The sequence below is a fragment of the Hirundo rustica genome, chromosome 3 (genome assembly GCF_015227805.2).
Source record: "Hirundo rustica isolate bHirRus1 chromosome 3, bHirRus1.pri.v3, whole genome shotgun sequence".
Classification (NCBI taxonomy): Eukaryota; Metazoa; Chordata; class Aves; order Passeriformes; family Hirundinidae; genus Hirundo; species Hirundo rustica.
In genome coordinates this window covers 16024158-16037245 of record NC_053452.1, presented here as the reverse complement: position 1 = coordinate 16037245, position 13088 = coordinate 16024158, and the positions used below count along the sequence as shown (strand labels likewise).

The 13088-nt window shown below is 48.0% G+C and overlaps 1 protein-coding gene across 3 annotated transcripts in view; it reads left to right on the top strand.

The window, feature by feature from the left end:
• Positions 1-1019: 1019 nt before the first annotated feature.
• Positions 1020-13088, top strand: part of FOXN2 (forkhead box N2) — a 29671-nt gene continuing 17602 nt past the window's right edge. The window contains exons 1-2 of one of the 3 annotated variants that reach the window (XM_040058522.2): positions 1020-1147; positions 12284-12834. In XM_040058522.2, coding sequence (XP_039914456.1) covers positions 12298-12834 — 537 coding nt within the window. In that variant the 5' untranslated portion in view covers positions 1020-1147; positions 12284-12297. Of the gene's footprint in view, positions 1251-12283; positions 12835-13088 lie in introns of all 3 variants that reach the window. The other 2 variants (XM_058419800.1, XM_040058521.1) reach the window with 2 other exon arrangements.

Sequence of the window (13088 nt, the reverse complement as noted above, 5' to 3'; positions counted from 1 at the left end):
ACACATTCAACCAGTAGAAAATAGGTAGGAGCTAAAGTTGCTGAGAATAATTTATTCTGATCAGAATTCTGTGGTTGAGCTCTGTTTCTGAAGCTGGTCATGCTTCATGGTGCAGTGGAAAGAGCCTTCCTGTCACTGGATTCTATCCTTTTCTCCCTTGGGAGAATATTCTGCCTGCTATAACCCTGAGCCTGATATATCCTTACCCATTAAAAAAACCCAAGAAGTTGTTCTCTGAAACAGTTTCAAATAGAAAAAAATTAAAACAAACAGACAAACAAAAACCAAACCAACCACCGGTTCCTCCTAACGTGGAACAGGGGAATTTCCTTGAAACGCATTCCCATCGTTCCTTAGAAATAAAACTACCACAAGTCATCACAAGGCAGGCTTCAGCGGTATCCTTCAGAAGGTGAGGAAACATTGGAAAAGTGATTAAATTTTTTTTTTTTTTAATGGAAGAACATCTCCGAAGCAGGACTTCTTCCCGCAAGCGACTTCCCGAGGTGCTCTTTAAGCAGGGCTGTGCAACCCCGGTGAGCAAACAGCAGAGTTCTCGCCCTGGAAAGCTGAAAGCCGAAAGCACGAGCGGACAACAGTGAGCTACAAGGCAGGGCAAACACGGCGGCGGCTTCATTTTTGTCAACGGGATTAAACAAAAAAAAAAAAAAAAAAAAAAAAAAAAAAAAACCAAAAAAACAAACAAAAAAAAAACCAAAAAACAAAAAACAACAAAAACAACCAAAACAAAAATACCAAACCGTATATATGAAGAATATGAGGAAAGGGAAGTGAAACTAAAAGGAAGGTTTATGCATTTCTATCTTAACATTTTTAAAATTTAGAAGCGTGGTATTTCTTAGGGGAAAAGGGGAACTTTTCCGAGGCGGCGCGGCGCCCGGGGCGGGACGCGGAGCCCGGCGCCGCTCCCAGCCCGCACGGCGGCGGCGGTGCCAGGGGCGGAGCCGGGGCGGGAGCGAGGGAAGGCGGCCGGGAAGGAGGCGGCGGCGGGGGGCCGTGCTTGCTCGCGGTTGCCATGGGGAGCGGAGGGCGGTGCCGCCGCCGCTGCGCAGGGAGCAGCTGCTCCCTGACACATCCCCCGCTGCCATATTGTGTCCGCCGCCGGCCGCGCGGCTTCATGACCGCGGTGAGTGCCGCCCGCGCCCGCCGCCCCCGCGCCCCCACGCCGGCGTGGGCTGCTCCCGCGCCTTGTTTTGGTTTAGCTTTCGGCTTTTTCCTGGGTTTGGGGGGTGAGTTTTTTTTGTTTCCGACGCTCCGCGAGGGTTCCGTGGGGGAAGGGGGAAAGCGCGGGGAGCGTGGCGGCGGGTCCCGCTGGTGCCGGACGGGGGGGCGGCGTGGCCGGTGTCCCCTCGTTCCCCGCCTGGGGACGACGCGCGGAGGCGGCGCTTCCTCTCCGGCCGCTCTCGGTGGCGGTGCGTGGGAAGGGGGATCCCCACGCGTCCCCTCCCCGCAGGGCCGTGCACCCGCAGCTCCTCCTCCCGGCGCGGAGCTTCCGCCCGCGGGGTTTGCGCCGTGACCCCCCTTCACCCGCTCCCCCGGCAGGGCAAGCCCGCGCTTCTTGCGCGCTTCCAAGCCGGGATGATGGAAGACGCGGCCGGCCCGGCGCCGGGACCTGGGAGCGCGGCCCCGACGTGCCGCTCGCCTCCTGGTCACCCCCATCAAACTCAGGCGCTCCGTCTGGTGAAATAAAGACGCTTTCTGCGTGGTTCCGCCGCGTCCCGTTGTCCCCGAACCGGCGGGAAGCCCCCGGGGATGTGCAGGGCGTCTGTGGCTTGCAGAGGCGGGGGCAGTGTGGGAGAGGCGCTCCGGGGTTCCCGCGTTTTGGGGTAAAATCCGGGAAACGGCTGGCGAAGTGCTCGAGGTCAGGTTGGGATCTGCACGTGGCCCTTCGGGGCCTTCCATCTTTTTCGTGATTTTTTTGGTGGAATTGGGCGATGAGTTGGTGGCGGCAGCGGAGCAGCATCCCACTGCCTTCCTGCCTTGCTCCTGCTTGGACACGCCGGCGTGCTGGGTGCTCGGGTTCTGTGGGAGCCGAAACCGGCTTTTGTTGGTAAGCGTTTGACAAGGATTATGACAAGGCCCAAACAAAGAGTAAAAGGAACAAAGAGAGAAAATAAACCTTGAAGAGGACCAAATAAGCTCATGTTCCCGCCGTGGTGCGTGCCTGTGTATGGATGCTGTGTGCTGAATGTGGAGTTGAACATGCTGAATTATGGTGGACTTAAATGCTGAGAAAGCAATTTGATTAGCTTTGTGCCTAATCTATGAAATCAAGATAACTTTATATATAATTTATCGTGCATATGTGCACACACGCACTTTCCACATCTTGTTATTGGTGGGCTTACATTTAGACAGATTTAGTAATAGTTGAGTTGTGATAGATTGACGTTTAACTTCTGTTGTGTTTCTTGGATTGGGGTCTTTTTTCCCCTCCTTAAGTCTCATGTGGTTCTCCACCTATGCAAAAAAAATTGAATTGGCATTATCTTATATCAGGAAACTTGAACTAGTTTGAAGGTTGCCTTTTTTTTATTTTTTTTTTTTTTCCTTGGCAGGTGCCAACTCACATTTCCCAAGCTCTGCAAAAGGTAGTTGGACACAACCTTGAACTGAAAGCTCTACAGGAGCAATTAGTGCAGCACAGGGCTTGAGCTGATGAACTTAGCCTGGTGCCAGGATGTGTTATTTTGTGTGTTTGAGTTGCCTGAAATACGTATAGGACTTTTCTGTGCCTTTTTTTTTTTTTTTTTTTTTTTTTTTTTTTTTTTTTGTAATGTGCCCATACACTGAGCAGTACTGCTGTACGCAGTTTGCACTTGCAGACTGTGGTGGAGATGCTGTGTTGGCTGTCCTGCAGGTCCTGGAGAGGGCTGGAGGCACTGGCCCTGTCTCAATCCAGGCACGTGGCCCTGAGCACTCTCAGGGACCTTGCTGGAATAAAATTTGGTTGATGTTTTTGTTGGCAGTGTCTAGACCAGAGGATGAAGTTGTGACCTGCTTTGGGTACTACTGCCGGGGCTGTGCTGAAGGACCTCCTCAGGGATTTTTCAACCTAGAAATGAGATATTTTTTGTCTAAAAGGGGCACCAACCAAGGAGTGTGCTGCCTCAACCGTTCCAGCCCCCACAGAATTTCTGCTTGAGGAGCCTTTTAGTGTCCTCTAGCTAGAGAGCTCGGGATTTAAGACACCAGCATTGCCAGCAACTCTCTGTGCCAGGACGTGCCAGTCCAGTAAGTAATGGAGCAGATAGAGGTGTTTGTAATGGTCCTGCTGAATGAGAAGTACTGCCTGGCAAGTGAGTGAAGTGCCTTGGGAAGAAGACAGAGGCTTAGGGACATGTCAGGCTGATTTTTGCCATCTTTATGAACTACAGGCTCTGTTCCACTCAGTGCAATAGACTGACACGTTGAGCAAAAGCAAACTCTCCCGGTGAATGAGATAGTTTGGCATCTGAAGTTGCTGTACATGGATATAGTTTAAACTGCTGAGAAAGCCATGCAGTTCTCATGCACAACTGTTGGCTCCTGTAACAGCAGCCGAAGTTTCATGTTGGTTTCACTGGGCTTGTAATTCCACCTTCCTGCCCTGCCTTGCCTATTCATTGTTGGTGTTAAAAGGAGCTGGTATTTACAAGAGGAAGTACCCCAGGCACACAGAAGACTTTTTCCACGTGCAGGTTTGTGATACCTTATCGGAAAGAGCTGCACAGAGGGATTATAGCCAGTGAGGCGGCAGAAGGGATGGGCATTGGGAGGAGTGATAATGTGCCCACCGCTGCCGTGCATCTCCTGATGCTGTTCCTTGCCTTGGCATAGTCTTACTGCACTAGCGTGGTGCAAAACAGGCTGTGTGAAACACAAGCTTTCCTTGCCTGCCTGCAAATGGGTGAAAAGCAGCCTCTAGTCCCCGTAAGTAAATGGCTGTCAGCAGTCTGGATGAATGCTCGCCACTTCTTAGCAAGAGGTGCAACTTCTGGGTTATTCCCTTCGGCTCCCTGAGCATTTGCGGTTCCCGCCCTCGCGATAAACGAGTGCATTTTGTGTAAGCTCATGGGTAGGATGTCACTGCGCTGATGGTAACTTTTCCTGAGGGAAGTAGATGGAGGCAGCGAGTGCCTCATCCCGCTTTGTGTGCGTTGCCGCTCCACAACTGAAATGGTGTTGGGCAACTTCCTGCGCCTCGCTGCTGCTGCGGCGCCTCGGGTGACTCAGGGCAGCGCCCGGCTCTGCTCTGGACGAGTGCTCGCTTGCAAACCCTGTCCACACCGGGAGGCTCCCTGTGGCTGCGGGTGAGGTGTCTCTTTCCAGAACCGGTGGCTGCCTTGTCTCGCAGAGGGGACACAGGAAAGCCCTGAGATGCTGCTTCGCTTTTCTCCCGGCTCGACCTTTATGTGTGATAGGTGCGCGTTTGTTCCCTGTCACGTTACGGCGGCTGATCTGGCGATCCTGCTGGGCGATGGGGAGCTCTCCGTCTCATCCTTGCCGTGCTGGGTAAAAGCACGCAGCGATGTTCCGTGGTGCTTCCAAAATACAATTTAGGTCAGCAAGAAGAGACAGCTCACCGTGCTTGGGTAATAAATTATATGCAATGGAAGAAGTACTGCCTGATGCCAGCCAGCATCTTTATGACCCCTGGTACTCTGCCTGCTCCCTTTGAGACATTGTGGCTGTGGAAGCAAAAGGGTCGGGTCACTCCAGGTTGGGAGGGTGCTGCTGAGTGCTCACTGCTGGCCTGTATGCTCAGCAGCTGGGAAACATGGCAGCTGGGTTTGGTGCAGGAATACCCATTTTATTGAGGGGTTGTTCAGGGGCGGCAGGACCGTTTTAGGAGAAGCCTGGAATTTGTGCGGATAGGAATACTGATAAAGTCAGTGATGTGGATTTCGACTTCTTTTTTGCTGAGTGCATTCAAAATTTTTTCTCATTATGATCAGGCTAGACTTAGCACTCCCTAGTTTTTCCTCAAGGGCTAGAGAATGTTAGGGACTCCATTAAACTGACTACTGCAGGCATGATCACCCAGCCCTACTCTTCTGTACACTCAGTCTTTGTTTTCTCTCAGGTTATTTTCAGTGCGTTCCTGAATTGCAGTTTGTTGCTACTTTTAGTTTCCCAGTTTAAGTGTGGTCCTGTGCTTGCTTTCTTTTCAGTAGCGTTGCTGGGTTTTGTTGTGCTTAGATTTGGGGCAAGTACATGGTTGCCTAAAAGCTGAGTACTGGGTATGAGGAGAGCTCAGCACCTGGAAAAGTTTCCCGAAGTAGAGCTGAAGGAGTGGGAGCTGAGAAGCTTGCTGCTAAGCAGCAGCCACTCGTCCCTCATCCTCTCGTCTCTGAGGATCATCCCCAGACCAGCTACCAGCCAGTTTGGTTTCGTTTAGAGATGTCAAGTAGTCAGATGTGGGAGGGTTGGTTTGTTTGTTTAAACAGGAAGCCGAGTTCAACACTGGATGAATGAAATTAAAAGCAAGTTGGCCGGGGAGGTCAGCGCGGTGAAGAGCATTGCTTTGCCTTCCCTGGGCTCTGGAGGAAAACTTGCGCTTTGGGAGCGGGAGCTGGGAAGCAGCAAGCGGGGACAGCTTTGCAGAGTTCTGCTGATGCTGTGGTTTTGTGATACAGCTCCAAAGGTGCTTTCCAGTTAAATCTTGCAGAAGCGTCACTTCTGTGAAGCTTCAAGTTGTTGGTTTTCCAGTGGAAATCGGGAGTTTTGGTAGTTCTAAGGCTGAAGGAGGCAGAAAAGCTATATATGGAAAAGATAGCTTTGTGTTTTCTAGCATTGGTAAATTGGTGCTGACACCAGGTGAAGTGTTCACTTCTGTTTCAAGAGGATAGTAGAGAAACACATGGAAGGGTTACCCTGGAAAGGGAATTAGCATCAGAATTATTTTGCAAGTCATTTGCTCAAATGGCTTAGTTGTGAACATATCAGTGGTTTACTTTTTTTTTTTTTTTTTTTTTTTTTTTTTTTTTTTTTGCATTTTAGTCCACTTAGCAAGCACAGTATTGAATTTAAGGAAAATGACCCATAAGCATCTCTTGAAAAGATATTGGCTGTAAAGCATTTTTCTTGAAAGCACTTATTTCCCTCCCCTCCTCTTTTTGTGTCTCACCAAAGGTTTTTCTTAGTAGTTTAGATTTCACTGCTTGTTTGGTTTTTTTTTATTATTATTATTTTCATATCCCAGTTTCTCTGTTATACTGTTTTTATGTGCATGTTTTAAATCTGAGGCACAGGGAACCAGGTCCAACAGTGACTGCAGCCTTTGGAAAAGCTTCACATTTGCAAAGTCTCTGAAGGCAGCAGTGCAATAAATGTCCCAGAGGCTCTGGGCTGTGCACGGGGTCTGGACTGGGGTCAGGGCATGTCTAAGCTCACATATCATTTTCCTTTCAGACATTTGTTTCAAACACAAACCCGCTTACGTGTGTATATGTGTGTGTTACTTGATTAGAATAATGCAAACTTTTATGAAGAATGTTAGATGAAATCTTCTCTTGCTCCTGCCCTTTCCTGGGCTATGATAAGGGTTTGTTTAATCCCTTCCCTATTGCACAATTTCTTATCTTTTTTTAATATTGGACCTTCGATTTGGTTTTCATTACTTTTTTTTTTTTTTTTCCCCCCTCACCCTGCCTTTAATTATATCACAGGGTGTGGGAGAACATGAGAGAAGCCTGGAACTATTTCTGCCAATCCTTGGAAAACCTCTCTTCCCCCTTGAGCCCACCAATGCCAAAGTTCAGATGAAGCCCCTGAGCTTAATAAGGCTTGTCCAGTCCTTTGGTTGTTCAGGCTGGGTCTGAGAAGGTGATAAGTGGGTTTTTTATGGGTTTAAAAAAAACCACTCCACATTATTTTTAATTCTCCTCTGCCTTGCAAGCCAGGAGGAGCGGGAAGGGCCCTGCCTGCTGTAGGTGCTCCCCTGGGAGCATCTCTGGGTGTCCTTTGTCACCCAGGGGCTCATCTCTTCTGCAGACACTGGGTCCCAGCTTGCTGAAATCTGTGGCTGAGAGGTGGTTTTATCCTCGGAAGGCTGCAATGCCTTTAGTTGTCTTGGATACGTGACATCATATAGTGTTAATAATCAAATGTAGGCTTTTCTCAGGGCTGGGGGGGGAGGATCTCAGCTGACCTCCAGCAGGGGTGTGGGGTGTGAGGCATGGGCAGCCTGAGACAGAAGAGGTGAGTAGGGGGAAAGGTTGAATTAGTAGGGGGCAAAATGGTTTGGTGTCATCCTTTTAAGGCTCCTGGTCAGGCAGATGGGTGCTTTTTATTGATGGGCTTGCATTAGTTGTGCCAGGATTTTTATTTTTTTTTTTTCTCTTCCCTCCAACATTCAAAGACTTGTAGCTGATCCTGTGCTATGTGCACAATGACTTGGAAGTTTATCCACAGTTTGGATAGTTTAAGCAGTGGCAGTCATTTATTTGTCGAATTCCTAGGCTGTTTTGACAACACGTATTGATATATTTAAGTCAGGACAAGCCCTTATGCTTCTCTTAGATGCAAAGGAATATGAGAAATCAGTAGAGGAGTTTGCTATTGGTGTAGATGTTTACATGAAAAGCATGTACCAATTGTCTTAAACAGAAGTTGTGTGTGAAGCACAACTGCTTGGCTCTGTAACTAAGGCTGCACACCCTGAGCTTGTTGTGGAAAGAGTGGGTGCAGAGCTGCTGTCATTAAAGTGTGATATGGCTGAAAATATTTTTTCCTGGATTAAAATTATGTTTGACTCCTCAGACTTGGGCAATCCATGAAAAGATTTGTGGTTTTTTGTTTTTTGGTTTTTTTTTAACTTGGAGGGAAATCACTGCGCTGTTGGCAGACTCCAGGCCTTCCCACTATTAGCAGAGGTGACCTGGTTGCTTGGCTGGTCCTGCAGAAAGAAAAAGGTGCATTTTGTTGTGGAGAAGGTTGTCCTAACCTGGGGCTCTGATGCTGTGCAGGTGCCAAAAGGGCACCTTTCATCTGATGCCATGTAAAGAAAGATCAAGCAGCAAGAGCGGCTCTGTTCTCATGCTAACTTGGCATGGCCAGGGCTGTGGCATCTTCTGACTAAAAGGCTGAATTCTTTCTTGCCAGTTCAGTGGGTCCAAGTGTGGTGGCCACTGAAATGATACCTGGACACTTAAACCTTCTATGCTGCTGAGTTTTGGTCACCTTTGGCGGGATGGTGGCACCTTTGTCCTTTGGGCCTGGATTCTTGCAAGAGGGCTGCTGCAAAGTGAATGTGCTTCCCTGCTTGCTTGAGGATATGCTTAAAGTGGACTTCCAGTTTCATTAAATGGTTAGCCTTTATTAAAGCAACTTTGGCTTATTAAAGTGCTCACACAATCAAAGCCATTTGCTCCTGTGGCAGAACATAGCCGTGCCCAGGTCTTCCATCAAAATTCAGTCATCGCTGGGGGTGTTTGTGGGGGCAAGCAACCCAGTTTAACCCAGATGTGCTCTGCTAGGCTGAGGACCTTTCAGTGCTCGTAACCTTTCCACAAACTTAGTTCTCCAGGGAGTAGTTGAGAGAAGGCTGCAAAAATATTACCTTGTCTGAGACAAATCGAGGGCGCCTCTGATCAGTTTGTGTGCTTCTCTGGAGCTGACTGCTGCCTTGAGACACACCTGCAGCCTTCGTCAGCCCTCGGACCTGGGCTCTGCTGCTGGGGGCGCGGAGTGCTCTTGAAGAGCAGGTCTTCCCTGAGCTTTGGGTGCTGGGACGTGGCATGGATTAGCAGGGAGGTGTGCTCCTGGCTTTTATGTGATGCCAAAAAATCAGATGACTGGAAGAAGGTTGTCTCTCTCACCTCTTTTCTGATGCATTCTAACTTTTATTGGAGGCAGCCTCAGTTGACTTGGCAGCTTTTTAATCTTCTTACCCTGGAATCATAGTCCTCTGTCCGTAATTACTGTGCAAGATGATGTTGTACTTCCATTGTGATACTTTGAGGGGTAAATGCTTTGGTTGGCCTTTCTTTGAAGGTACTAACAGGAGACGGGGTCCTCGAGTTCCTTCGGATCTGGATGGCATGAGGCTCTGCTTCCGGTTGGATGTGTTAATACCAGTGAACAGCAGCGTGCTGTGTCTGTGCTCTTTGGCAGGGTAAAGCACGTGGGCAGAACACAAACTTACGTATTTTTCAGAGGTGTGCTTAAAGCATATTATTTTTGCATTTGCCTAGCTGGAGGTTACCTTCTGGCTCTGCCTACAGGGCTGGGGCAGTCCCCATGGGAATTATCAAAACATCTGCACTGGAGAACTGCTTCTGTGCTCTTTCCTTCTGACACTTTGCTCTCCTTGCTCTTACTGTGGTTTTTCTGATGGGTCACCCCTGAGCACAAAACGCTCTGCCAGCTTACAGCAAAGATGGCTTTGGTGAATCCCATGACCCTTATGTAAAACATCAAACCCCAAATATTGGAAGTGGAAATCTTGAAAATGACAGCTTGGAAGCTGTTCTCACAGTCGTGTCTTCTTATAGGCAATCAAAGCACACATGGAGGGAAAAAAAAAAGTGGATTTTGGATGTCACTAAGAGTCTGTGTGAATGAAGAGGGGTTCTGGAGAGCACACAAGCTGACCACTTGAATGCCTTCAGATATGCTGCAGTGGCATTGGTGTCACTCCTCTGATTCTATTTTTTCTTATTTGTTAGTTGATAATAGTCTCATATTGGCCTTTATACCTTTCTAGAAAGAAATTAGTTTCTGATGTGTTCATGTAAAAGGTGCGAGAGGTGGTGAATTAGGATAAGAAGGTAATGAGTTGTTGATTTTTGTAATGCATCTACTAAGAGAAACGTGACACTAACCTATATTATTTACTGTGACTATGTTACCCGCAAATAGTTTTTATTTTCATGTAGGGCACTGAATATGCTAATGATTCTCTGCTAAAACATGGTAGCATGCAAACAAATAGTGCACTGACACAAAGTCTGCCTGATTATAAGGGCCAGCTTAATAAGTTGTTATATTTTTTCCCTTATATTTTTGAGAAGACCGAGTGTTCCCAGGCCATTTTTTGTTGAAAACAGACTTTATTGCCCCCTTTCCCCTAAGAAATGAATACAGTGACCTCAGACTTGCATGTGTGTGTCAACATGTGCGTGTTCTTGATCTGCCATGCTGACAGAAGATTTGTAAAGGGAGATTTCATGCAACATGAACCGGGAGCTAAAATTACCAAAACACGGCTGTGAGGTGTAAGCTCCTGTGTAGCTGCCTAAAGAGGTGCTGAACAAGGGGGCAAAGTAATTATTACAAAGAGAACAGAGCAGCTCGCATTGCAGCAGAGTTGGGGGTTTGTCTCACTGTATGAATTTTATCACTGGCTCTTTGTTGTTGCTTTTTTTTTTTTAATTTAAGAAAGGATTGAAGAAGTGACATGAGCATATGTGTATATGGCTGTGTTTAAAAAGCCAGCCATCGCTGTCTGCCAATATAAATCTGCTCTGGTGCCTTGGGGGGAGAAGTAAATTGTAGGGAGAGCAAAGCTATTTTTGACCAGCTATTGAGCAGCTCACTTTGCTTCAGTTTTTTTTTCTTTTTTAATACTGACTGAGCTGGTAGTTAATCGTACTTGTCCCTGCACTTAATAGAAATAAGAAACAGAAAATAAAGAATTGATGGATGTTTTCCAGCACTGCTACTGGTAAGCATAAGTGCAGGTGCTATTGTCAACACAGCTTTGCAATAGCTGATGCAGGAGTGTATGAGCAGATGAAGAGAGGAGCAAAAATTGCTGGTGGGAAACACGATGTGTTTCCTGGGGAAGGCACAAATTCTGCACCTCATCATTGCCTGGCACCAGGCAGGGGCTGGTAGCACAAAATGGATTATGCTGTTGCTTTCTCTGTGTCACCACGTCACACCTCCGTTGGCACGTATTGCCCCCTTCTCCAAAATAAGGCTGCCAGGTTACAAGCTGGCTGGGTCTGGGGGGTGGCACAGGACACTTGGTAGGAGAAGATGCAGTGCAAGGAGACAAATGTTTACTGCAAACTGGTGTGAGAAAACATCCAGTAACTGCAGAGCTGTCTGGTGAGATGTGATATGGAGACTGTCCTCATCTTGAGCTCTGGCACTGGGAGCTGGAGCGTGACACCAGAATGATAGTGCTTTCAGGGACAACAGAACTGGATTGGGGTTTGGGTTTTTCTTTGGGTTGTTTTGTTGGATCCTTTTACAGTTAATACAAACCTCAGCTTTGCTCTGTGCTGTTTACAACTAAGAGCTGCATCCATAAGTTGGAGTGTCTCATGTCTATAGTGTACACATGTGTGTATGTGCACACCCCCTACATCTGTACAGTGCTCAAATCAGTAAGAAAAAACCCCAGCTGTTCCCATAACATAGCTGGCTAGAAGACTCCTTTTCAAACTCTACAAGCAAGGTGGTTCTGTTGGTGTAATGCCTCTAAAGAATGGGTGGCCTGATAGACGATGCATTGAGTGGCAGTGTTTTTATAAATAATAATGTTCTGATTAGGGTTTTAAGTGTTTTGTGATTTGGGGCTTTTTTTAATCTAAGTGGTGCTGCCATTGTTCCTGCAGGTCTGAGCTGCCACCCTAGTGGTTGGTCCCTTCCTGTTGAGAACTGTCCTGGCACTCTCTGCTCTGCAGGGAAGCCCAGGTTAGGGCACAAGCTTTGCCAGGGGAGGGGGGAAGACCTTTTGACCTAGGCAGCTCTGTGGGACCCAGGTGATGAACAGACAGGCTGGCCAGATCTTCCCCTGGTAGAAACAGGCAGCAGCACTTGAGAATGATTGTGACTTTTAGGGGTTTATAAAGATTTCATTAGCACTGAGACCACAAATAGACTTTATGCTGATTTAAGTTTTGCAATTACTTTTTCACTCTTCGGGCACCAAAGGCAAACACTTCTAAACAGGGGCAGTTTACAGTGTAATGAGTAACTTAAGAGTTAATGTGAGAGCTGAATGGATTAGATCCTACCTGCTAGGGTTTTTCCCAGGTTTCAGGTGTTGGCATGAAAATAGCGATGATTTCTGTATCTGAATTGGTGTTTCTAAATAGATACAGCAGTTTCCAAGTGCTTCCCATAAGCTCTGCTTATAAACCAAGGGGAGTTACCACGTGCTGATGAGTTTACTGGGAGGCTCCTGCTGGACCCTGGCTCTCACCAGTGGCTGCAGTGTTTGTGCACAGCGTGGAGACGGCGCAGCCCCGCACTTGGGTTTGGTGAGCTCCTGCTGAACGGGACGGGGGTAGTTTGCAATGATTTCTGACCATCTCCTTTGTTGCAGACCAATCAAGCTAAATGGGTCCAGTCACTGGAATGACTCCGGATAAGAAAGCTGAAACTCCCGGAGCAGAAAAAGCCGCGGGACTACGGCAGTGCCATGGGATGGGCAGCCTGCCCGACGCAGGCGACGCCGGCAAGCCAAAGGCCACCGTGGTGGACAGGGATTCAGCAGACGATGAGCTCACAAATTTGAACTGGCTGCACGAAAGTACTAACCTGCTAACAAACTTCAGCCTCGGCAGCGAGGGCCTTCCCATTGTTAGCCCCTTGTACGACATCGAGGGAGACAGTGTGCCATCCTTCTCGCCGTCCTGCTACCAGAACCCTGAGAAAAAGTCCTCCACTTCCAAGCCCCCTTACTCTTTCAGCCTTCTCATTTACATGGCGATTGAGCAGTCCCCCAACAAGAGCTTGCCAGTCAAAGAGATCTACAGCTGGATCCTGGACCGCTTCCCCTACTTCGCCACAGCCCCCACCGGCTGGAAGAACTCGGTCAGACACAACCTCTCCTTGAACAAGTGTTTCCGAAAGGTGGAGAAAAGCCATGGCAAGGTGGGACCCGGCAGGAGGGAGGTGGAGCAACTTTGAAATTCAGGGAGAAATGGAGAAGATTCTGTTGTTCTTAAGCATGTTTTGTTTGCGTTGTTTTCACCCCACGGTGTCCTCTTAACACTTTGTTTGCAGATGGAGGTGGTTTGGAAATGCTGCTTCTGGGAAATCACAGGATGACAGAAGTCACTGCGTTTTGTTATTTACTGTTGACCCGGGTACCCCCAGCTGTGGTGCATCCTTTTTAAATCTGGCAC